Source organism: Diceros bicornis, chromosome 4 (assembly GCF_020826845.1).
Source record: "Diceros bicornis minor isolate mBicDic1 chromosome 4, mDicBic1.mat.cur, whole genome shotgun sequence".
NCBI classification, from domain to species: domain Eukaryota; kingdom Metazoa; phylum Chordata; class Mammalia; order Perissodactyla; family Rhinocerotidae; genus Diceros; species Diceros bicornis.
In genome coordinates this window covers 54,591,021-54,615,240 of record NC_080743.1, presented here as the reverse complement: position 1 = coordinate 54,615,240, position 24,220 = coordinate 54,591,021, and the positions used below count along the sequence as shown (strand labels likewise).

Here is a 24,220-nt window from a genome sequence, read left to right as displayed (position 1 = left end):
GGCAGTTACAGTATTCAGAAATAATAAAATCCTCACACTGAAATGAGTTTTTCCCAGAAAATGACTATTTTTTACAGTAGGATTCCACATGCAATGCTCTTTATGTTGAGGGACAACTCTAGCCTGAGATCCATTATACAGTTTATCTTGAGTGAATAATCATGAATTGCAGATTATTTCATTAAGAAGAAGGGAGGGAGGTTTCTCCATTACAGGGGTATAGAGACGGATGAGAGGAACCAGACAGTAAGACTTTTGTTTTGAGCTCCTGATCTGATAAATCAATTTAAAAAGCAGCTAAGCAGTCTAATGAGGATCATCTTGGAAAATGATGTTGCTTCTCCATAGCTGCCCTCTGCCCATTACCTGCCTCTAGAGTATATCTGTCTCTTATGGAAAAGAAAGGCAAGAACTGGGAAGGAATAAACTCAAGTGAGTTTCTAGCACAACCAGAGAATGCTATCCTTTAGTCTGATAATTTCAGGGTGCCAGAGTATTTTCGTATTACTAGAGAGGGAAGAAAATGTCATGAATGGTAACTGTGGGTGTAGGTTTTATTAACGTAAGGACAAAACCTAGATATAGGGATAGGCTCTTAGAGCCTAACTCAACTGTGTACGTAGCAAAGATGACTATGTCACATTTGTTTAGGAAAACATTAATAAATGTTTTCCTGAGCCTCCTACTACTTATTCAAGCTGGTTTAAGGAGGAACCTCGACGAAAAACTTTTTTTTTTTTTTTTTTTTGTGAGGAGATCAGCCCTGCGCTAACATCCGCCAATCCTCCTCTTTTTTTTTTTTTTTTTGCTGAGGAAGACGGCCCTGGGCTAACATCGGTGCCCATCTTCCTCCACTTTATATGGGACGCCGCCACAGCATGGCCTACCAAGCAGTGCGTCGGTGCGCGCCCGGGATCCGAACCAGCGAACCCCGGGCCGCCGCAGCGGAGCGCGCGCACTTAACCGCTTGCGCCACCGGGCCGGCCCCTCGACGAAAAACTTTTTAAAAAAATCCCTGACATTTTTCCTTTTCATTCCTTTCCCCAGTGGATCTTAAAACTAGGTGTTCCGATGATGCCAACAGTAAAATACAAAGCAAATCATTTTTATATGATTGTTGAAGTTTAGTGGAATACACAAGTTCAATTCTTTGTACACATCTTCCTGTGCTCTGTAATTCACCATAGCAACCAAAAGCATTAATTAATGCAGACAGCAAACATTAGAAAACAGCAGCCAGTTCATGCTGTATATAGATATACAAAGACATTTTGAGAACCCAACCAAGTTACATCTTATTTTATTAGAAAAATAAACAAAAAAACTTTCACATACAGTATTTCTGGAAATCATTACTTCTATACGTAGATAAGCAAAGCAGAAAAACTTAAACTTTTAAGAGGCAATATTTTTATCTACTTTGTTGACCAGTGTAACTACGGCTAAAACTCAAATTTTTGAATATACTTACAGATGGTAAAGATCTTATGAGCATTTACTGTTGGAAAAATGGCCAATGAGAAAGCACTGCTGCTTTTATAGAAACAAAAATAAGCTTCTGCAACAAGATGCTACTCAGTTTGCGTAAATGTGAAAAAGTACTTTCTTTTTGAATGGACTGATTCTGGAATGCATGACCAGATAGCTTCATTTTCTAACCAAATATTTAAGTTGCTTGTTTTTATTAGGGACAAGAAGCAATTCTGGAGTGAGAAAAAAATTAGCCTGATAAATAGGATATGTGGGAGTCCCATCTGCAGGAGAAAGATCAAGCTCAATTTGTGGATATAGCTGTACCACCAAACAGGTTAACCGCTAATTCAACAGCTAAGGGCTAAAACATTTCTATCAGTGCTCCTGGTTCTGCAAAGTTGTATCCTTGCCACATCTCCTTTGATACTTTCTAATATTACAACACAACAAAACCAAGAAGTTCTAGCATGATGAGACTTAAGTTATTATAAAGATGACTAAAATCAATGACTCTTCTCAATGTGATGATCCAGGGCCAAGATAGTGGCTAGAGCTGAGAGTGGGTCCAAGTGGATGCAGAACCAAAACACTGTATAGGGTTACTGGCGAACTGCAAAAATCTAAATTTTCTGGTAACATCAACCAAATTTATTCTCTAGTTTAAATTTTCCAACTGTAAATCTTATATCAACTACTATAGATGCCTACATAAAGAAATTTGACAAATACCTATTGAACACCTATTTGTAAAGCACTGTATTAAACATTGTTAAAAAAACCCCAAATATTAACAAAACATAGTTCTTACTTCAAGATTACAATACTTAATACAATACCCAATAGGAAGGATAGATATGTATACAACTAACTACTGTCTCACTATCCAGAGGTAACCACTATTAACAATTTGTTTATTCTTTCAGAAATATTTACTGTATACATGAACATATGTGATTGCACATATACATATTATACACATATTATGTATATATGTATAGTCAAGCACAGATTTATCTATATACACATATGTATATAATCACATTTATGCCTATATAGTTTTTTTTTTACACAAAAAGGGTATTATAGCTTCTTGCTTTTCTATCCAATATATCTTAGACAGTTTTGATATCACCCCATGAAGTTAAGCCATTTTTTTTTTATTTATTTATTTTTTTTTTATTTTTTCCCCCCAAAGCCCCAGTAGATAGTTGTATGTCATAGCTGCACATCCTTCTAGTTGCTGTATGTGGGACTCAGCCTCAGGATGGACGGAGAAGTGGTGCCTCGATACGCACCCGGGATCCGAACCCGGGCCACCAACATCACAGCGCGCGCACTTAACCACCAAGCCACAGGGCCGGCCCTAGTTAAGCCATTTTTTAAGAAGAATGCATAGTATTGTGATGTAATTTAGGTAACCAGTCCTCTATTGATGGATATTTAACTTGTTTTGGTTTCTCTCACTATTACAAATAATGTTTCGGTGAACATCCTTGTGTATATGTCTTTGTGTACTTATGCAAGTATATCTATATGGCCAACTTTTAGAAGCGGAATTGTTTAGTAGGTTTTTTCAAGTCCTCTGCAATCTTCCTTCTGTTAAGCGGGGCCAAGAGGTGGCGTAGATATCTTCTGCGCCACTCACTGCAGTTTTGTAACCATTTCTCTACCTTCTTCAAAATTTCCACTATCTTAGAAGCTCATGATGTAGTTGCACTGTTTTCTCCCGACCTCCTTCCCTGGTCACTCTCTTATTCCCTGAAGACTTGAGCTCTGGTTTACCGTCCTCCTTTTCACGCCCACTCCTTTCAAGATCTTCTGTGACTTTTAACATCAATGATTACTCATCTCATATCCTAGACTCCTCACCCACACTGATCTATTCTTCCATCCCTCACAACCACCAACATCCATGATTATAACATAAATTTTTTCATTACAAGTATCAGCACTATGACATCTTGAATTTAAGATCTCTTTCTCCAATAACCACCTCCTCAACTTCTAATTCACTTATACTAATAACCTCTACTATAATAATTCTTTGACCTCATCAAGACCTCCAATCCACTCAACAATACTTTTTTTTTTTTTTACTATCCAATACTCTCTTCCTGTTTTCATTTCCCAAAACCCTAGTTGGATCCAGCTATCAGCCTTCTCCTCATTTAATCTGGTGTAGCTAAAAGTTAATAGAGAAAACCATACAACCAGGATCATGAGCTGTATTTTAAATTAACGACCACAAAACTCTAACGGGCATTCAATCTTGCCTAGAAGTCTTACTTACATTTCCCTGGTAAATTCGATTCCTAGCCTACAAGATGACAATTTCACAATGTTTTCTCTTTTTACCCCCTACATTAGCTGATAACTTGGTATCATATTTCACTGAGAAAATAGAAGTAATCAGACAAGATGGCCCTCATGTTCTCACCATCAAAACTGTTAAAATAAAAGAGGTAACTCTGCTCCTATCAAAGGCTCCTCTGCTATGCTCTTGATCCCCTAAAGACTTCACCTCTGCAGCTCTTCCTCTTTCTCTTCTGTATTATCTATTTCTCCTTCTTTATGATAATTCTTGTCAGATTACAAATATGCTCTAGAATCTCTCTTTCCCTTGAGCTCACGATCTCTTCTAGCTACCATCCCATTTCTCTGACTCCTTCATGCAAAACTTTAAAAAAAGTGTTATATACATTCATCCATTTTATCTTATATCCTGTAACTCTCTCTAATTTGGCTTCTAACCTCACTGAAACTGGGGAATAAGGTCACCAAAGACCTTCATGTTGCCAAATCTGATGGATTCTTTACTGTTTTCACTTTCTTGGTCTTTATGACACCATCTTCTCCTGGTTTTCCGACCTTTCTGTCTCCTCCTCAGTCTCCATTGCTGACTTCACATCTTCTTTTCAATGCTTGGTCCTGGTCTCTCTTCTTTTCTCTTTCTCTGCTCTCTCCCTAAGGGATCTTATCTAGTCCCATGGCTTTAAATATCACCAAAATCTTGCGGACTCCCAATTTAGTATCCAACATTTCCACTTGGTTATCTAACAGGCACCTGCAACTTACCAACAGAACTCATGATTTCCTCCCCAAACCTAAGAGTTTTTCTTCATTTCTCTCTTACCCTTGTCCCATCAATCTACTCCATTAAATAAGTTTATTGATTCTACCTCTCTCCCAGCCTCCTTATCTAAACCACTTTCATTTCTTACCTGGACTATTGCAGCCACCTCCTAAGTAGTCTCCCTGCTTCTGTTTTTGCCTTTAATAATCCATTCTCCCCACAAGGTGATCTTTTAATACATAATTCATTTCATGTCACTTACATGCTTAAAGCTCTTCAACGGCTTCCTGCGACATTTAAAATAAAAAAACTCTTTACCAGGGCCTGTAAGACCCTATGTGATCTAGCCCCTACTTATCTTTTCAACTTCTTATTTCTTCCTTACTTGCTATGCTCCAACCACACTGGGCTTCTTTCTGTTCCATGAACATGCCAAATTCTCTCTTTCTTCAAGGCCTCTGCTCTGGTGTTCCCTCTGCTTTTTCTCCTAATCATTACGTAACTGGCTCTTTCTTGTAATTCAAAATCCATCTTAAATATCACTTCCTCAGAGAGGTTCTCTCCATCTAAAGTAGCCGTCCCCACCTCTACAAAGTTACTTTGTAGCTTATTATCCTATTTATTTCCTCAAAAGTGCTTATTCAAATTATATTCTTTGTTTGTTTACTAGTTTACTGTCTCCTTCATGTAAGTTCCTTGAGGGCAAGTACCTTGTTTTTCTTGTCACTTCTATGTCCCCAGCATCTACAACAGGTCTTGACATATTAAAGGCACTCAATAAATATTAGTTATGTAAAAGGATGAAGCAATTGAATTATTAACTATATATGTATTTAGGTAATAGTGACAAATTCTAACAGAATGCTGACAACTGATAAATGTACATTTTGTTGGAAGAGCATTATTTTGAGATTTGTTTGGAAATGAATCATTCGAATTAGAAAGGTTTGCTGTCGCGAACTAATCATACACAATATACTCTTCTGGTGGTCAATGGTGTCCCATTAGCAATAAGTAGCCAATTTCTTGTTCAGTAATTCTTATATGAAATTCACAAAAAATTGATATTTTTACTTTTGTCATATTAATAAGAAGGCTATTTAATAGAATTATACTGTTTTTCAAAAAGCCTCTAAAATAGGTGAATAGCTTGGGCTGGTTTTCATTCTTCCCACTTAGCTGACATTTCTGAATCTTGATGCCAAGGTCCTTAAACATTGTATCTGAATGAGTGTACTCTCTGAATTTAACCCCAGATATTCTGCCTCTCAACCTTGGATTTTTTAAAGGATGTTTTCTTCTGTTCCGTTACCAAATTACAGAGTTTTTTTAAAGAGACAAAGTAAAAAAATATACTTTATCATATAAAAGAGTCATCTATGTACCTCAAAACATTCTTCTCCTTTCAGAAATTCATTATATTTATAAAACACTATTCTTCCAAAGCTCTTAGATTATGATTAGCTGAAATAATAGAAGAATTATAACAATAGTAACAATTCTCAAATTAATCTACATAATAGGATTCAGCTACATATATTAGGCTCTTTATAACATGTGGTCTCAATAAAAAATACAAGAATATAATTTATAACTAGGTAAAATGTCTGTATATTTAAAATTTCAGGTTGGCTTATGTAAATTATTTTGGACAAGTTTTGTTTTTATTAAAACTAACATACCACTGGATTAAAATGACAATTAATTGCTTCCTTCAGTTAATACCGGAAAAGAAAGCCATCATTTTCTCCTGTGCAACAAATGGCCTTTGTTAATTAGGTCTCAGTTTATATGCTAGCCACATTTGGCAAAGTCCAGTCCTCACCAAAAATAGTACAACCTGCTCTGGATGGCAATCAAGCAGCAAATCTATTTTTGGCTTTAATGTTTGAAACTCCAAATGCCAGATGCCATGGAACTGAACCTTAAATGGCATAAGTAAACTGGTCTGATACTAAAGGACAGAATAAAAGTATTGGGGGCACTCCAAAACACCTGCTTCTTTATTCCAAAAGAAATAATGTTTCAGGCTCATCAGATGAATTTATACCTAAACTTGACAGACGTAAAACCAAAAGAATCTCAGAACTGAAACAACAGGGGAAGGGAGAGTAGAATGATATAATCTTAGTTGTACTCCCTTACATTACTCTCAATTTTCTATTTTATTAGTGTTTCTGGCTTTTATTATTAATATCTTTGTTATCTTACCTGTCTCTGAGTGTGCTGGGGCCTAAATAAGGGTACAGGTTTTCCTTAAGCTTTCCTTTGATGAGATGGTCCAGGGTCTCATGTAGGAAAGGTTGATGCTGAGTATATACATTTTCTACTCCCTAAGAGAGGGGAAAATGGTTCTTATATCATTTTTGGGAAACTTGCAATATAACACTTAATGATACTCATATCAGAAAAGGACACGCACTCAATAGAGATTTCATGGGATAGATTCAAATAGGCATTTTAGAAGAATTTTATAATTAAATAATTAAAAAAATTATTTTCACCAATTAGAAACGTTCCAATCTCATAAAAATACTCTGTAATTTAAGGCTAGCTATTATAAAGAAATTTTTAAAATGGAATTGCTTAAATCTTTTATCATCTCTACACTAACCCTCATCCTTTTGTGAAAATATTATATGATAGGTAGAGCAATTAAAGGAAAGGACCATGTAGGAAAGGAGACTAGAAACACTCAGGAAAATGGAAAAGTTTCAGCAAACATAAGAAAGACTAGCAGATTAAAACTAATTTTTGACCATTAAGAAAATAGGATAGTATTTTTAGAAGAGCTACACTTGTTTGCTTCATCTTTAATTTCCTTCAAAGAAAAACTACCTAACAAATCTTAAATTATAAACGAATGGAGTAAAATAGCTATGACTAACAGAACTGTCTGTCTTTTTACTTTTGGGTATCTCCCAGAAATATCTTGTTATTTCCTGCTCAGCTATTTGGTCCAGTGCTAATGCTGGTCCAATATAGAAAGCATTTAAAGAAAAAGCTTTCAGGAGGATGTCTGCTTTAATTTCATTTAATTGACAGTACTAAATCAGCAGCAATCCTGAAGTTACTTTGAAGATCATATTCATTCACTCTAAGTCTCAGGGGCTTCAGCTGTTTCTCATTTAGGAAAGCATAGAGAAAATGTCATACCTTCAGTCCTTTGAGGAACTGTTTGGTAATAGCCACAGCATCTTTGGGGCTGAAGAGGTCACTTCCTCTGACCCGTTTACCACCATATTCAACAACTGCCGACACAAGCTATAATATAAAGAGAAACAACCTCTTGTTGCTTGGGGATCAGGAAACTTATTTCATAAGAAAATAACTTTAGTAAGGAAATAAAGACACGAGAGGACAGAATTATACATTTCTGTGAATAAAAACAGTATGACATCATTTGTCAGAGCTAAGAATATAATAATAGAGTTGGTTCCTGTTTGGTGGGATTAACGTATTAGTTTGGTTACCTTTCGATACTTCTCAGAAACACCTTTATTCCTGAGGTCCATCATTAGTCCTGGTAGGCTATTGCTGCTGTGTCGCTCATAATGTAGAGCATAAAGCATCACCAGGCGGGCAGCATCAAACTCTGTCACTCTGGGGTTCTGCAGGAGCCTCTTTACATTCTGAAGAAAGATAGAGAGAACTGATATTTATCCCCCCTTCACTTGAGTAATGTATAAGATCTTAGATCTAATAATTATTTGAATGGCAGTGCTACATCTGAGTTCATGACTAAGATTACTACTATGACAATGTGCTGGTCATAGGTTTAGCAACTGTTTCAACTACAGAAAATGAAATGCCTTTTGCCTAAGATACAAATTAAGTAAGGAAATAAGTTTCCATTGTAATTGCTTTAGGACAAAAATGAATTTAACTACGGATAGTTCCTCTTTTCTTTCCTTTGATGAGATGGTCCAGGGTCTCATGTAGGGAAGGTTGCAATTTCCTTGCTGAAACAAGGAACATATGCTATTTATACCTCTTCAATCAATATAGCACACAACAGAACTAACCAGTTGACTTGTAAAACTCTACTGTTTTCTCCTAGTGTTAGTGATTGACCAGTGAAATGGAGACAAGTTGGTAGAATTTTACATAGGACTGGGCTTAATCTCCAAGAAGCATCAGATGCAACAATATGTCTCAACATGGTTTACAGAGATATGAGTATGTAATAGCATGTGATCTTTAAATTGAATACTTATGATCTTAGGAGGGCAGGTACGGACAGCAAAGGAAGCCAGACAAAATCATGTTTTGGTTTTGTCAATTCTCATATTAAGGGACTTCCATATAGTATAGATTTATATTTATTACTCAGCAGAACAAATTAATTCAAGCCAACAAATACTTTTTGAGCCTCCTCTAAGCATAAGGCATTATGCCAGACACTGGAGGGGATAGAGAGATGAGTTAGAGCCAGTTTCTGTCCTCAGTGAGTTCACAGACAATGGGGTGAAGGGGGATGAAATAAATACAGCCCATTCTGCTATAAAGCATGTTTCTTTAATGCATTTTAGCTTTATGAGATTGGTCAACCTGGGAATGGTGTCAGTTTAACACAGAAGACATATTGGTTTATGTGTAATTTTTCCAGCATGTTAATATTTAGAAAAGACCAGGGACAAACTTCCTCTTTAAAGAGGAAGGTTGACAAATATGTTAAGAAAAAAAAATGAAAATCCTACAGAAGTGTTTTCTGTAAGAAGTAGCTGTTTTCTGTAGCTTTAAGAACTGCAGTCTTTTCCACTAAGTTAAGCTATCTGGGGAATAGTCAAGTGCAAATGAAAAGGATACAAAGCTATTTCTCTGTTAAAAAGCAAAACAAAACAACAACAAAAAACTGATTGGTATCTCCATAACATATTTTTAATTTTGATGAAACTAGTCTCTATGAGAAGCAAATGTTTTTAGATCTTACATCTTGAAGAATAAAACATGAGCCCCAGGAATAAGGTCACAAAGCATGGCTGAGTATATTTCTAGGTGCAAATGCCAGTGGAGATTTAACTGTGCCAGTATTTTTATTAGGAGTATTATTTTTATTAGGGGTCTGATTACAAAGTTGTATAGATTTTTTCTTTTCTTTCTTTAGTTAGACTTTAAGTGATCTGCTTATAACCCTATTTTCCCATAAACCTTGTTTATTTTTGGTACATGATTTTGCAGAATGTGAGGTTTTTCAGAAACACACATGTGGTATTATAACAGAAACATATGTATGCAAAAAACAAAACAAAACAAAACCCAAAAATTGAAAATCAGTGCAACGGAGAGAAGGGGACACAAAGTGAAGAGAAATACATCTGATTGCTGAGGAATCAAGGACGACTTCATGAAGGCAGTAACAATTGCAAAAGACCCTAAAGAATCAATAAGTATTGGAATTAGTCCAGGAGACTGAAAGAGGAGATGCTATTAATAGGAATATTGAAATCAGAGGAAAAAATGAGTTGCGTTGAAAGACTGGCAAGAGACTTGGAGGGCACTGGATTCTGAGGACATGAGAACTAACATCTGGTATGGTGCTTTACAACTACAGGATGCTTTCACATACATTATCTTTTTAGTACTTCACAACAACCAGGTCTAATATCTAAGAACTCTTCTGTTCACACTAAAGAGGGACTCTGATGAAATGGGGAACCTCCCAGGTAGCTCTCAAGTAGAACGTTCTCTGAGTAGGATTCCTACTGTTGCTTTTCTCGGTTAACGTTTCACTACCATCATCCTTAAGGGGTCAAAAAGAAAGAAATTTCTCTTCTATAGATTTAAACGCTGCAGTTATAAGAATTTCCTTACTTTTCTTCCCTTTGTGGTAATTTTTCCACAGAGTAGTCACTGCCTACAACCTATTTAGAATATCTGTTTAAATGTTCCACTAGTTTCTACTATAACACGAAGGAATTTCAGGGTAGAAATTATTATCAAGTAAATATATACAATTTCACATGTATCTCAATCAACTTGGCGTAAGTTTAAAAGAAGCATCTGGGATCTCTGTTGTCACTTTTCTTATAGGCACAGTGTTTTATTTCCTGCCCTTGCAGTTACTCTCTTTTTACCTTAACTCGACTCAATTTCTGGCTGACCTGTCTCTGTACTTTTAAGCAAATCTGAGATACTCAAGTAACTATAAGCCCACAAAACTGGTATGGGGATAGTCAAGGACTATTTGCAGCAATCAGCTTGTACCCTTCCTACTTGCTCCCTTTCTAATTACCTTCACTTGGATCTTGACTTTTGGCTCTGTTTCCCATTAAAGAATCCACATCTATTCCTTGCGATTTGTTACTGGTATTTAGAGTTCCTGGCTTGACTCTTAGCTCTCCCTCAAGGACTTGGGCCAGATCTGATCCAAGATTACTCTGAGTAGATTACTTTGCTTACTTTTGAGGCCTCAAGACCCAAACCATGACTCAGGTCAGTATTCTGGCTAGACTTATCTATTCTCTCATGAAAAGAAACCTGTAGGTACAAGCTGAGTTCTTTCTTCTCTTTCAGCTATATAAGTCCTTGAACAAACAGGGCCTTTTTGTCTGCCTGGATCCCATGCTATCCTTTGACTTAATTTTGAACTATTTCCCCCATGGCTACTTGACTCATCAACTTGACTGACAGTGGCATACATTACATTAAGATTCCAGAGTGCTAACCAGAGAAGAGGAAAAAAAGAATCTGAGAGACTTCTAATTACACAGCAGGTATGTGCTACATCGTGGTATTTATATGTTGGAAATATGACTGAATTATATAATGATCTTTATGGTTTCTCTTTTCTTATTAAATTTTCCACAAGCCTTGAGACTATCAAGAGAGAAGAGCAGACTGTCCCATAATAAAAATGGCTGAGTAAAGAGCAAAATAGGAAACTACTGTCCACTTAAGAAGACAGGATTCAAAAACCTTCTACTCAATTCTAACATTTCTGTAGGCCTAGTCAAGGAATAGGAAAAGAAAAGCAAAAATACTGTCTTTGAAGGTCAAGTTTCAAAAAGGAGCTAATGTTCACTCACAAAACATCAATTAAAAAACAATTCTTCTTTTATGATATTTATTTATTTTTATTTTTTTTGTGTGAGGAAGATCAGCCCTGAGCTAACATCCATGCTAATCCTCCTCTTTTTACTGAGGAAGACCGACTCTGAGCTAACATCTATTGCCAATCCTCCTCCTTTTTATCCCCAAAGCCCCAGTAGATAGTTGTATGTCATAGTTGCACACCCTTCTAGTCGCTGTATGTGGGACGCGGCCTCAGCATGGCCGGAGAAGCAGTGCGTTGTGCGCACCTGGGATCCGAACTCGGGCCGCCAGTAGTGGAGCGCGCACACTTCACCGCTAAGCCACAGGGCTGGCCCTTTTCTGATATTTAGAGATTCTTGTTTTGGGCTGACTACTTTTCTCTTTTCTTCTACCAAAACTATGATGAAGCAGCGCAACAAGAAAAAACTTTTATAATGACATACCTTCCTTTTTAAACCATTGTACAAGTTACAGATGAAGTCAGCAACTAAAGACAGTCTCCATTTTTTGCTTTAATTTAACCTAAAGAACAGGATCTCTACCTTGTTATCTGCTATCACGTTAACGTAGTAAAATAGTCAATAGTAATTAGAACAGCAAGATGGCATTGGCAGAAGCCTTCAACATGCTGATATGATAAAAAATGAGTCTAATATAACAGTTTGAGAGAACAGTGTTGTGGGACTATAAAGAGCTTATCTAGGAAAAATGAGAGAGTGTAGGCAGGACCCAATTCCACTGAGTGGTAAATATATCTGAGTCAGTATTCTTTTTCTTAATGGCTAGTGAACATGAAATTTAGCTTTGCTATAGGTCTTCTGCTGGTCTACATTATTTCTGAAACTCTGGTTAAATGTTGGTTTAAAGAGAAAAGGATCATTTTTATTCTTAATTGGTGAAAGTAAAATTGTCAGCTCAATGTGTCCCAAACAATTTTCTTATGATTTTAATGAGAAGCAAAAAAACCTTTCTGAAATCAGGGAGAGATCCAAGGTCATGAGTGGACTAAAAAACATGTCCTGGATGCCACAAAGAAAATAGAATGTACTGTCAAATAATAATACTGATAATGGTGATAGTTAATACTTGTTGAAGGTTATAAGTACCAGGTACCATATTAAGTACTTCACATGTATTAGCTCATTGCATCCTCACAAAAATCTTTGAGGTAAGTATTATTATTTTCCCCCATTTTACAGACAAAAAGACTAAGACTTAGAGTGGTTAAGAGTCGTTTTCAGGGGCCAGCCTGGTGGCGCAAGCTGTTACGTGCGCGCGCGCTGCTGCAACGGCCTGGGGTTCGCCAGTTGGGATCCCGTGGTGTGACGGCCTGGGGTTTGCCGGTTCGTATCCCGGGCACGCACTGACGCACTGCTTGACAAGCCATGCTGTGGCGGCGTCCAATATAGAGTGGAGGAAGATGGGCATGGATGTTAGCCCAGGGCCAGTCTTCCTCAGCAAAAAAAGAGGAGGATTGGCAGATGTTAGCACAGGGCTGATCTCCTCACACACACACAAAAAAGAATCGTTTTCAAACCCAAGCCATCAAAGGCCCAAGCTCTTAGCCACTATTCTATACTGCTTCCAATAGAACTCTTTCTCTCCATTTTTCTAACAAATATTTATTGAGTCTTTTCTATGTGTCATTAATAGGATGATTTGAGATCTCTTACCCAAGGGAGGAAAGAAGGATATAAAATAAACTAGTTCCTCCTTCTAAATGAAAAGGTGTGATATGAAAACACAGGGGAGAAAAACTGCTTACTTTCTGAAGATGTTTCTCTCCATGATATGAAAAAAATCTTCCTTACTAATCAAATGAGTCTTTTCCGAGGATATAGGTATGTTTCAGTGATAGTACACTGCAGTTTGGTTCTAGTGAAATTCTTCTAAATCAAATTTTTGTTAGCCTGTAGGATAACTGGTTAGAAGTGGCAGCAATTTATAGGTTAAGTTTTAGCAATATATGAGCTTTTTTTTTTCTCACCATGATATAGTTACTATTCAATAAAGCAAACCCCATCTCTACTCAAAAACCTCGATTCATTGCTTCATGACATATTATCATCTAAGGTCAAGCCAAGGAATGCTATAACCCTTGTAGAGGTCAGGCCCCTGGCATCTACTCATTATCAAACAAAAGTTCCTTTTATAGACAATTTAAATCATGTTGCCAAAGAAATCCTTTATAATAGGGGAGTACCCATTATAAATCAACTGCTCACTGTAAAACCCTAATACCACGGGCAAGAAAACCTTCAAAAGACAACTTTTTAAAATATAAAGTGGATCACAAATGGAATTCATATTATATAGTATCTATTTTTCTTTTAAAGTGAACAAAAAATAAGATTTCAGGCAAGGAATTACAATAACCTTCTCTAACTGCTTTCCATATGGTAGAGAGATACAAATAAAGATACTAAAATTGGCTAGTAATTGTTTGGGTTCTATTGTTTTAAAGGGGAAAAAATGATAAAGAAACAAGGAAATCTAAATTTAGTTACAAAATTTTGTTTTTATTTAATAAGAAAATTCATTTTATTGAGAAAAATGAAAAGTTTTCATAGGAATACTTCTATTAGGCCCACAAAACAACTATAAACTGTTATTAGCAGTGTTGTTCAAAGTAAGTTGGCCAAGTTAAATAGATTGTGATACATCTTTACAAAAGATTACTATTTAGTGATTAAAAAGAATGAGTGTTTAAGTTCTGATCTGAAACAGTCTCTGAGATACATGGTTAAATAAAAAAGCAAAATGCAGAACTATGTGTACAGTATGGTATCATCTGAATTTAAAAAAAGAGAGAGAGATACACACACTCCCACGGGCTTGCACATACACAGAATAACTGTAAGGATGCATATGAAACTAGTAACAGACTCAGTTTCTACTATGTATCTCTTTCACCACGTACTTATATTATCTATTTAAAAATTAGAATATAATACAATTAAAAAATAATAAAGTCAGCCTAAAAGTTCTCTGTGAAGATTTAAGAACACAGGGATAAAATTAAAAATGATAACAGAAGTACTTTTTATAAATATAAAGCAAATAGTATCTTTACGATTTTCAAAATCATAGTGTTTTCAGAGGAAATCTTGATAAACATTAAAAAAAATTAAAACCCAGCAACTATAAATCCCAGGAAAGACCTTGGTATAACTAGAGCAACCACAGGTGGGTGGATTTCTTTCTTCTGGTTATACCATATATTAAAAAAATTATGCTTAGTGGAAGGGAAATAACATTGACAAAGCACCTATTATATGTGAAGCATTTTACATATCTCACTGAATACTAATAACAATCTAAAAGCTTGAAATCATTATCCCTGAGCCTTGGGCAAAGTAAGTAATTCTCCCAAAGAAATGTCAGTATGTAGAGACAGGATATTAGCCAGGACAGTCTGCTCCAAAGCTTGTGTTGTTTCCATTATACCACGCTGGCTTTATATTATAAAGTAAAGTAGAATTGCAGCAGGGAAAGAAAGGGACTAAGTTTTGGAATATCGAGTCCTATTAATAAGGAAATGTGCTTCTTATAATAAGTGGCTTAGAAATGGCTATCTCCCAAAGGACTCTTATTCCCAAGTTATTTATTGTCAGTGATACCACATTTTGTCATTTCTCAGGAATCTTGGAATTATCTCTGATTTGTTCTGTCTTGTTATCCTTATATCCTATCCAATCTGTCACTAAATTGATATTTTTTCCCTTTGAAATATCTCTCAGATTTGCCCTTACTGTATATTTTTACTACCATTGCTGAGTCTACTGGCCTGACTTCAGTTTTTTCATGTCTAACGCATCCTCACTAGGTTAAATTTCCTAAAATACTGTTTTCATCATATCAACTTTCTACATGACATCCTACAGTGGATCTCTTTGCCTAACTCAGCAAGTACAAATTCCTCTTACAAGCTTCTTCATAAACTGGTTCCTGTTTACAAATTCATCTCCTACTTCTCTTCCACACCCACTCTCACCAGGTCAAACTGTTTATTATTTTCTGCATACTTCTGCATCTTTGCTTTTGCTGTTATCCCTGACTGAAATCCTCCTCCAGATTCTATTCATTCTTATGGTCCATCTTAATATCACCTTCTCTAAGAAATTGTCCCTAATAACCTCAAATCTTATTATAGTCAGTATCACAATTTTGACTTAATATTATCTTGAAACACTGCCTAATTGTTTCTTGTGCTTTACTGTCTGTCTCTTCAGCTATACTGTAAATTTCTTGAGTCCAGGGTCTGATTATGTCACTTTTCTTCTAAAATCCTCTGGCAGCTCCCATCATTTTAACATTAAAGCCCAACCTCCTTTCAGTAGCCATAACCGGGCCCCAATCTATCTTTCTGGCTTATCTAAGACCATTCCTCATCTTGTACCCTGAATTAGTTACATTGAATTATTCTCTGTTCTCTTAATTTTTTTTTTTCACATCTCCATGCCTACATTCTCTCTGTCAAGAATTTTCCTCCTTTTCTCTGGTTGGTGCACTCCTACTTATTGATTTGTCCAGACCCAAATCTAACGTTATCTTCTCTAAGAAGCTCTAAGAAGCCTCGTCCTTACGGAAAACAGTTCTTCTTCTGTATTTTCATATCCCTTGGTAAATATCTCTAGTGTAGCACTTATTGCATGTTATTATAATTCCTAGTTTAAATTTCTTTCTCCCCTACTATACTGTGAGCTCTCTGAGGAAAAGGATGTTATCTTATTCATCTTTGTACTTCTACATCCTCATAGTACATATACATGTAGCAGCAGGCATTCATATGTTTGTGGAATGAAAAGCAGATGTTCAACAATAAAAACCTTAGATAATGCATTTTAATATATATTATATCTTTAAAGTCTTTCTAACAACCCTGTAAGATAAGTATCGTTATATCTATTTTACAAATGAAGAAACTGGCTCAGAGATTAAGCCAACAGCTCCAGGTCACAGAGCCAGTAAGTGGCAAACCAAACACTAAAATCCAAATCTTCTGACTTTAGTATTCTTTCTAGTAGACCAGGCTAACCTCCTAAATGCTGAATTAACTGCTTGAATCCTTTGGGATTGCACATTATTCTTCTCCTGTCTCTTACCATGTATCTATTTTAAATAATATTAATTTGTGTTCTTGTCTTAACTCCTTGTTAGACTATAAATCCCATGTTGGTGAAGGATTACTTGCCTTTGTATCTCTTGCTCTGCCTGGCACAGTGCCTTACACATAGTAGGTGCTCATCAAATTGGACTGAATAGATACCTGGAGAGCACTAGAATGGTCATTTTGACAGGCCAGTTCTTGCTCAACCTCTGAAACCTCCAGCAGATTCCGCTCGCTGACCAACCGGGACAGCTCTCCAACCACTGTCACATGTTTTGATACAGTCCCAGACATCTTCTTGAACTGTGGGTAATTCTCAACAAAGGCCTGCCATGGGAAAAACATCAATTGGCGGTTCTATTATTTCTTGACTGAGGATAGGCATGTGTGAAAAAGGAAAAAAAAGCAGAGATTGTTCTTCTGCCCAGACTAGGGCATCAACAACTTTCAATTACATGGCATTTTTGTTATGCTTAAGAAAAGAAGAACTGATATATGTTAGTAGACTGTCTTTAAATAGTCCAAATATGATTGAAGAATGGAAAGAAGCACATGGCTTATTATGAAGTTTTCACTATATTGTTTCCTAAAGAGAAATATTACAGAAAATAATCTCAAACCAAACAAAATGAATCAAGGCAGAAATCAGACCCAGAATATTCCAGAAATGTTGCTTACATGAATAGTTCCAAAGTCTTGCATGTTAGTCATCCATGTACATGTTCAATTTACCTTCATGTCTGCTATTGATTCTAGTTTTTGCTGTTCTTTTGGTTTCTTCCTCTGAAAGTCTTCCATGAGATTCTTTATATTGCTACCAATTTCAGCAAAGTTCAGGTACATATTCTGTGAAAAAGGAAGTTGGAAACACAGTTCTATCAACTAGTCTGACTTTCAGACAACTTAAAAGAAGAAGTGAAAAAGAATCCCGAATACAGTTACAATTGAAGGGCAAGAAAATTCCATTATAATTACCAAATCTGGACATTGGCCAGGACACTGGTGATGAATACCATTACTATTTTCACAAAGGGCTACAGAAGGGAGGAAAGTAAATAAATTGCATTCTAATTTTTAAAGTATAAAACTAAGTACGTGATTTCTATGAAAAAATATTGTTGAAGGGTCAGAATCCAAGTCTTCTGCCTTCCCTTGAGATGCAGTTTATCTACAGGATGCCTCATCATCCTTCCACATGAAATCCCATATGTGCTCTCATTCTAACAAGTCAGTATTGACCTTCTTACATAAAAACAACTAAAAACAATTTAAAAATATATTTTTAAAACCACCTACGTTAGCATAGAATTCATCGTTTTCTGCAGATAGGACCACCTCTCTTAGGTCTTTACTGATCCCCGGCACTCTGGAAAGATCAATCCGATTGTTGTTGATACCCAGTAATTCATGGACCATGGCCTGATATGTCCACTAAATAAAGAGTTATGACAACAAAAGTTGGTAACTGACAAAACATGGAAATAGTAAATGTTCAGGAAAACAAAAACTGATAACATTCTTAGTAACTAGTCTTCTTTACATGGAGGTTCTCTATTTAGTTCAAATTTTATTAATACTTTGTGCTATAATAAGCATTAAGATTGTCATTTTAATTAGTTAAACATCCAAAAGTCAAAATACTTTTAGATTTCACACTTTTGGAAGAAAGGCAGCAAGATTAATATTCCTGATAGAAAGAAAACAAATTAGACCTATCATTAGCTCCAATTTTTGCCTGTGTGAATTAAGAGTATATTTTTGGCTTCACAGATAGGGCTATATTGGTACTGCAGTTACAAGCTGTACCATTTCCTGTACGCTTCTGTGGTTTTCTGCAGCATGAGAAGTGTGTTCTTGCAGATTTGAGTGGTGCTATATTTATCCTGGGAACACTAATATTATCAGAAAAAACCTTGTGAGTTGATCAAAACACTCATATTCAGAAACTTGCCTCTGAATCTATTTTATTTTGTATATGTATATATATATATATATTTGTGTGTGTGTGTGAGCAAGATTAGCCCTGAGCTAACATCTGTTGCCAATCCTCCTCTTTTTGCCGGGGAAGATTGGCCCTGGGTGAACATCTTCCTCTACTTATATGTGGGACGCCTGCCACAGCACAGCTTGATAAGCGATGCGTAGGTCTGCGCTCAGGATCTGAACCCACAAACCCCGGACCTCCGAGGCAGAGCGTGCGAACTTAACCACTATGCCACCGGGCTTGCCCCTATTTTATTTTATATTTTTACTTAATATGAATTGTGAAGAAGGACTGGTTTCCAGTCTTACAAAATGTGAACTTATCTGGTAAAACTGAAAAGGGGAAGCCCCAAATTTTGCCTTCTCACCATTTATGGAGAATGGGTTACTTTTAGTCATAGGCCCATTAGACAAAACTAAGTATTTTCCAGCAAATTACCCTCTAAATCTAGAATCTAAATGCTAGAAATATTTATATATGTATACTTTATCTTAAGCAATCTAGATTTATTAACAAATAACTTAAGAGGTTATAAAAGAAAGTGCTTTATTTCCTAAAATATTTGCCAAATGAATCCTTGAAAATGCAAGTTTCATTAGGGCATTTAAAATAAGTACAACAACATGTTTTATGCTTCCATAGACAGCATCCTGTGCATGCTTCTGCCATTAGCACTTACTCTATAATTAAACTGATCTGTTTACTTCTTTTGCCATTGGACAATGAGCTCTTTGAGAGCAGAGATTGTATCTTTTAACCTTTTATCTCCAGTACTTAATCCAGTACCTGGCACATAATAGGTCCTCAGTGAAATTTGTTGACTGAATGGTTGCTTTTCTTTGGGAAACAGAATTATAGGCAATCATTTTTCTTTCTATTTTTTTTGTATTATCGAAGTTTCTTTAGTGAATGTATATTACTTTGAATTTTAGGAAGACAAGGCTATCATATCATAGAGAAGTTGCATTCCACAGCCACAGATTTCCCCTAGAATTAACATTATTATAAGCTGGGAAGAAACTGAAATATAGACTGTGCCTGTCCCTACAAATTCAAAGTCACTATTAATAAAGCACCTACTATGTGCAAGGCACTGTGCTTGAACTTGTAGAAGAACAAACACTGGTAAGACACAGTCTGCCTTGAAGGAATGTATAACCTAGGAGAGTGTAAAAAACAATCAAAGGTACAACACAGCAAGTGAAGCATGAGACATAAGAGAGACACAAAGTTCTATAGCAATTTTAGAGAAAAAAGAACGTCTGACTGAAAGATGATGGAGATGTTTTGACTGGTTTTAAAGGAGAAAAATGGATGAAGATGGGAAGAGAAGATATTCCAAACATTCCAGAGGTTAGACAGAGGTCACAACGTGAACAACATGATGGCAGGAAACCATCTGGCGTAGCTGCACAGTAGTGAGCTGGAGGTTTTATATAAGGTTGGGCCCATATTGGGAAGGCTCTTGGATGCCAAGTTCAGGAGTCTGTATTTAACCCAGTAGACAAATGGGAACCAGTGAGGATTTTTAAGCCAGGAGTAATAGGATCAGAACTGCGCATTAGGAAAAGTAATTTAACACACTGTGTCTGTGAAATACACTAGAGTGAGAAGAAATTAAAAGTGAGGGAATCAAGTAGATGACTATTTCAGTATTCCTACAAGATATTAGGGTCTACACCAAGGTAATGCCAGTAAGAAAGGTAAAGAGCAGACAGACACTGGAAAAGTAGAATCCACAGAACCTAGAAGTTTCCTTGATTAGGGGTTGGGGTGGTGGCAGAAAGGGACAGGAAGGATGAGGCAGAAGAGAGTCAAAGATGACTGTGGCTGGAAGAATAGTGATACCAAAATACCAGGAAATACAAGGCAAAAACAAGAATGGCTGAAAATAGGGAAGCAAATAAATAGACCATGCTGTTCATTTCCACATCTGCATTTTGATGAATACCACTTGAAATAGAAGGAAATCATCCTTCTATTATGCTAACAAAGGGTTCTGCACCTGGTTTAGCAACGGGGTGATGGCATCATCGCAGCGATCCAAAATAAGTAGCAATGGAGGAACCTCAGTCCGCCGGAATTCAAACAGTTCATATTCTTTAGTTATCACTTGCTGTGGGTGAGACAGAAAGATGGTTTGGTCAACCAATTAGCTGCAGATAGAGATGATATAAATAGGAAATTAATACATAAAAACCACATTTAACAATAGTTCTTTGCACTTTCATAGGTGTTCCATAAAAGGATTCAAAAGTTTGACAAAGTTTAGTAGCATTCTGTTTAAGAGGTTAGGATTTGAAACTTTATTTTTCAAGTGGTTTAATTGGATCAAAAGAAGTTAAGTAGCTTGCAAATGTTTCTTGGGTTAAACCTAAGAATCTTAGCTCTCATTTCGTGCTTTTGGTTTTGAATTACAAATACCCACCTCTTTGCCAGTAAACCTAACACATCACCTCCTTGGTTGTAGAGAAAATATTCCTTTAGTTTCTGACATATGATAAGGAAATGAAAGGTCTTGATGTTTTGGAACTGCGGATAGGGAATGCCATACCTTAACACATTCCCCAAGTCTCTTTGCTGCCTCTGACGAAAGCTGATAACGAATCATGGGACACTTCTTCAGAGATAAAAGGAGCGCTGTCAGTCCCTGAGTTGTTCTGGACAGCTGGGCTGGATCCCAATTTCGACCCTTTTTGTTAAACACATATATTCAGAGAAAATATTTGAATTTTTTCTTACAAGTCCAATTACTTGCTGAATTAAATCCCACCTGATAAATAAACATTTTTAAAAAAAATCCTTTCTTTCCATACCTGGCAGCAACCCAAAATATTGAGGGAAAACAAATGTGGATTCACAGCAATGTAATCACCATAAAATTCCTGCAAATAAAGCACCAAGATCAGTCAGTCATTCCATAAACCCCAACTGTATCATGCAGTAATACTTTCATATGTGATATACTACTACATGATATAATCAAATTTGAGGAAATGCAGATGTAAAAGAGATAAAAAATTGATCAATTAACAATTGAGTAGCAATAGTCAATGTGGGGGATTAGTAAAATAAGTATAAAACAGCAGCAATTATAAATCCTTAAAAAAACGCCCCCAAAACAAAAGTTGTAGACGTATACATATTATATTTCTGGAGACCTCTGTGCACACTTATCAATTAGTAAAAATAAAACACTGCTATAGGATATACAATGTTACACTCAGATGAAAAAGAACTTTGCTGTTCAGTGTATTCTCATGAGAGAGAATATGATTTAAAATAGGTCATTATTTTTTATTCATTTATCACCTAGCACATCCTTCTGAAAATCCAGAACTTGTTTATTTGTTTCCCTGAAGACAAATATTCTTCACTTATTGATAAACGTGGTCAAATGTTTGTGATAAATGTATTCAAGAACACTAAAGTGTTTAAGAAGGGAAAAGTAACACGATATGTTCTAATGTGATGTATTATATAGTATGCAGAATAAATATTTAGGAGTTTCCAAGTTTTAACCTAATGACAAAAGTCTGCTTATTACTTCCCAAAGCAAGATAATCACAAACAGAACTTTAATAAACCTCATTCATATCCTTTACTTCCTACTCTTTCCCAATCAGACATAGTCCTGTAGAGGAACATTCTGATAGTGTAGCTCATAAAACTAGCAAAAGACATATCTGACTCTGTCCCTAACCCTGTGAAACCCTTCCTACCAATCCAGTAGGATCCAGTACCAGTCCAAAATCCTTATTCCCATTGACTCCTTTAATTCTGTCCCCACCCAATTTGATACCTTTCCCAAACTTTCTAAATGTGAGTATAGTCTGGTGCAATGCACATTTATTGTGTTTGATCAAGTCTCCCTTCTTTTGAGACTGCACCTTCCTTATTTTTAGACACAAATTTTTGAAGAGGGCCAATATAAGAGATGTGTTAGAGGACCAATATGTTTACCTGAACCTCAGCCACAACTTCCTGTTCATCAGCTTCAGCTAATGACTTCACATCACTCTTGCTGATCACATTACTTAAATCTGAAACAGACATATGAGTTGTGGTTGACTCAAAGGAGATCATCTCTGCTGCAATTAGACATAAATGGGCCTGACAGTTAAAACTTAAGGGTGAAGTGAAGTTTAGTATACATTGTGGTAAATGTCAAAGTCGAATACCTTCAAATTGGAATGAGTAGCACAAATATGTTTAAAATCCAAAATACTAGGAAAAAAAAAATAAAAAGGACCACCATTGTAGTCACTGGCGGATGCTAGGGAAACAAGTTATTATATTGAAAATAGCAAATAAAGGAAAAGAAGTAAGCTTCTATCCTTTTATATACAAACTGTACCGCCAGATAACCAAATAGTAGACGAGGGTAAATGTCTCTTTATAGAAATATTCCAGCTAAAAAACAAAGAAGAAATGGTAATGATGGAATTAAAACATCATCATTTTTTTCAACCCCTAACGAATCAATGGATGGACCTAGGCATTGAGCATCAATTGCTGCTAATATCACAATAAGAGACAATCATGGAAGCACACAACACTACCTATGAAGTATTCTTGCCAAAAAGAAATCAACCCTGAAGATAATTAAGCCTCTATATCCAGGTACCAATTTACAGGAACCAGGGGACAGAGGAACATTTTAAACTGCAAAGAACATGTTAAACTATCCCAAGGGATGCAATCAGCAAGATCCAGGCTGCGGGAAACTTTAACAGAACAATGTAGTTTCTTTAACAAATAAATTGCATAGGAGACAGAGAAAGGGAGAGAGAGACAGAGAATCTATAGACCATTAAAGAAAACGGGCCGGCCCTGTGGCTTAGCGGTTAAGTGCTCGCGCTCCGCTGCTGGCTGCCCGGGTTCGGATCCCGGACGCGCACCGCTTCTCCGGCCATGCTGAGGCCGTGTCCCACATACAGCAACTAGAAGGATGTGCAGCTATGACATACAACTATCTACTGGGGCTTTGAGGGAAAAAATAAATAAATAAAATCTTTAAAAAAAAAAAAGATTAAAGAAACTTAAACAACATATCAACCAATGACAATGTGTGGATCTTACTATGATCCTGAGTCAAACAAACAAACAGTGAAAAAAGCAAAAGACATGAGAGAATTTGAAATTTGAACACCAAATGATTATTTGAAAATAGGAGTTATTTTTCGTTATTTGGACGTAATAATGGTATTTTTTAAAAGAGTCTTTATCTTTTAGAGATGCATACTGAAATATTTCCGGATGAAATCATATGATGGCTTAGATTTCCTTCAAAATAATATTGGTAGGGGAGTAGGTGGCGGTATAGCTAAAACAAGATTGGCCACAGTGCAGTAATTGTTGAAACTGGGTGATGGGTACATTGGGAGTTATTATGCTAGTCAGTCTACTTTTATATATATTTGAAAACTTCCATAATAAAAAGGTTTTTTTAATGAAAGAAGGGAGGGGCCTGTTATACATGATATTTAGTAGACATAAAAATATACAAAAATAAAATTATAAAAAAATGAGATGAGCAGAAGGC

At 36.1% G+C, this 24,220-nt stretch overlaps 1 protein-coding gene across 1 annotated transcript in view; it reads right to left on the bottom strand.

Annotated features, from left to right (window-relative positions):
* Positions 1–24,220, bottom strand: part of VPS45 (vacuolar protein sorting 45 homolog) — a 59,945-nt gene that overhangs the window by 28,984 nt on the left and 6,741 nt on the right. Inside the window, exons 4-13 of the mRNA XM_058539022.1 lie at positions 22,639–22,718; positions 21,492–21,560; positions 21,230–21,367; positions 20,681–20,791; positions 17,988–18,122; positions 17,424–17,537; positions 16,851–17,018; positions 8,020–8,178; positions 7,703–7,810; positions 6,758–6,879 (exon numbers count right to left, since the gene is read on the bottom strand). Coding sequence (XP_058395005.1) covers positions 6,758–6,879; positions 7,703–7,810; positions 8,020–8,178; positions 16,851–17,018; positions 17,424–17,537; positions 17,988–18,122; positions 20,681–20,791; positions 21,230–21,367; positions 21,492–21,560; positions 22,639–22,718 — 1,204 coding nt within the window. The remainder of the gene's footprint in view (positions 1–6,757; positions 6,880–7,702; positions 7,811–8,019; positions 8,179–16,850; positions 17,019–17,423; positions 17,538–17,987; positions 18,123–20,680; positions 20,792–21,229; positions 21,368–21,491; positions 21,561–22,638; positions 22,719–24,220) is intronic.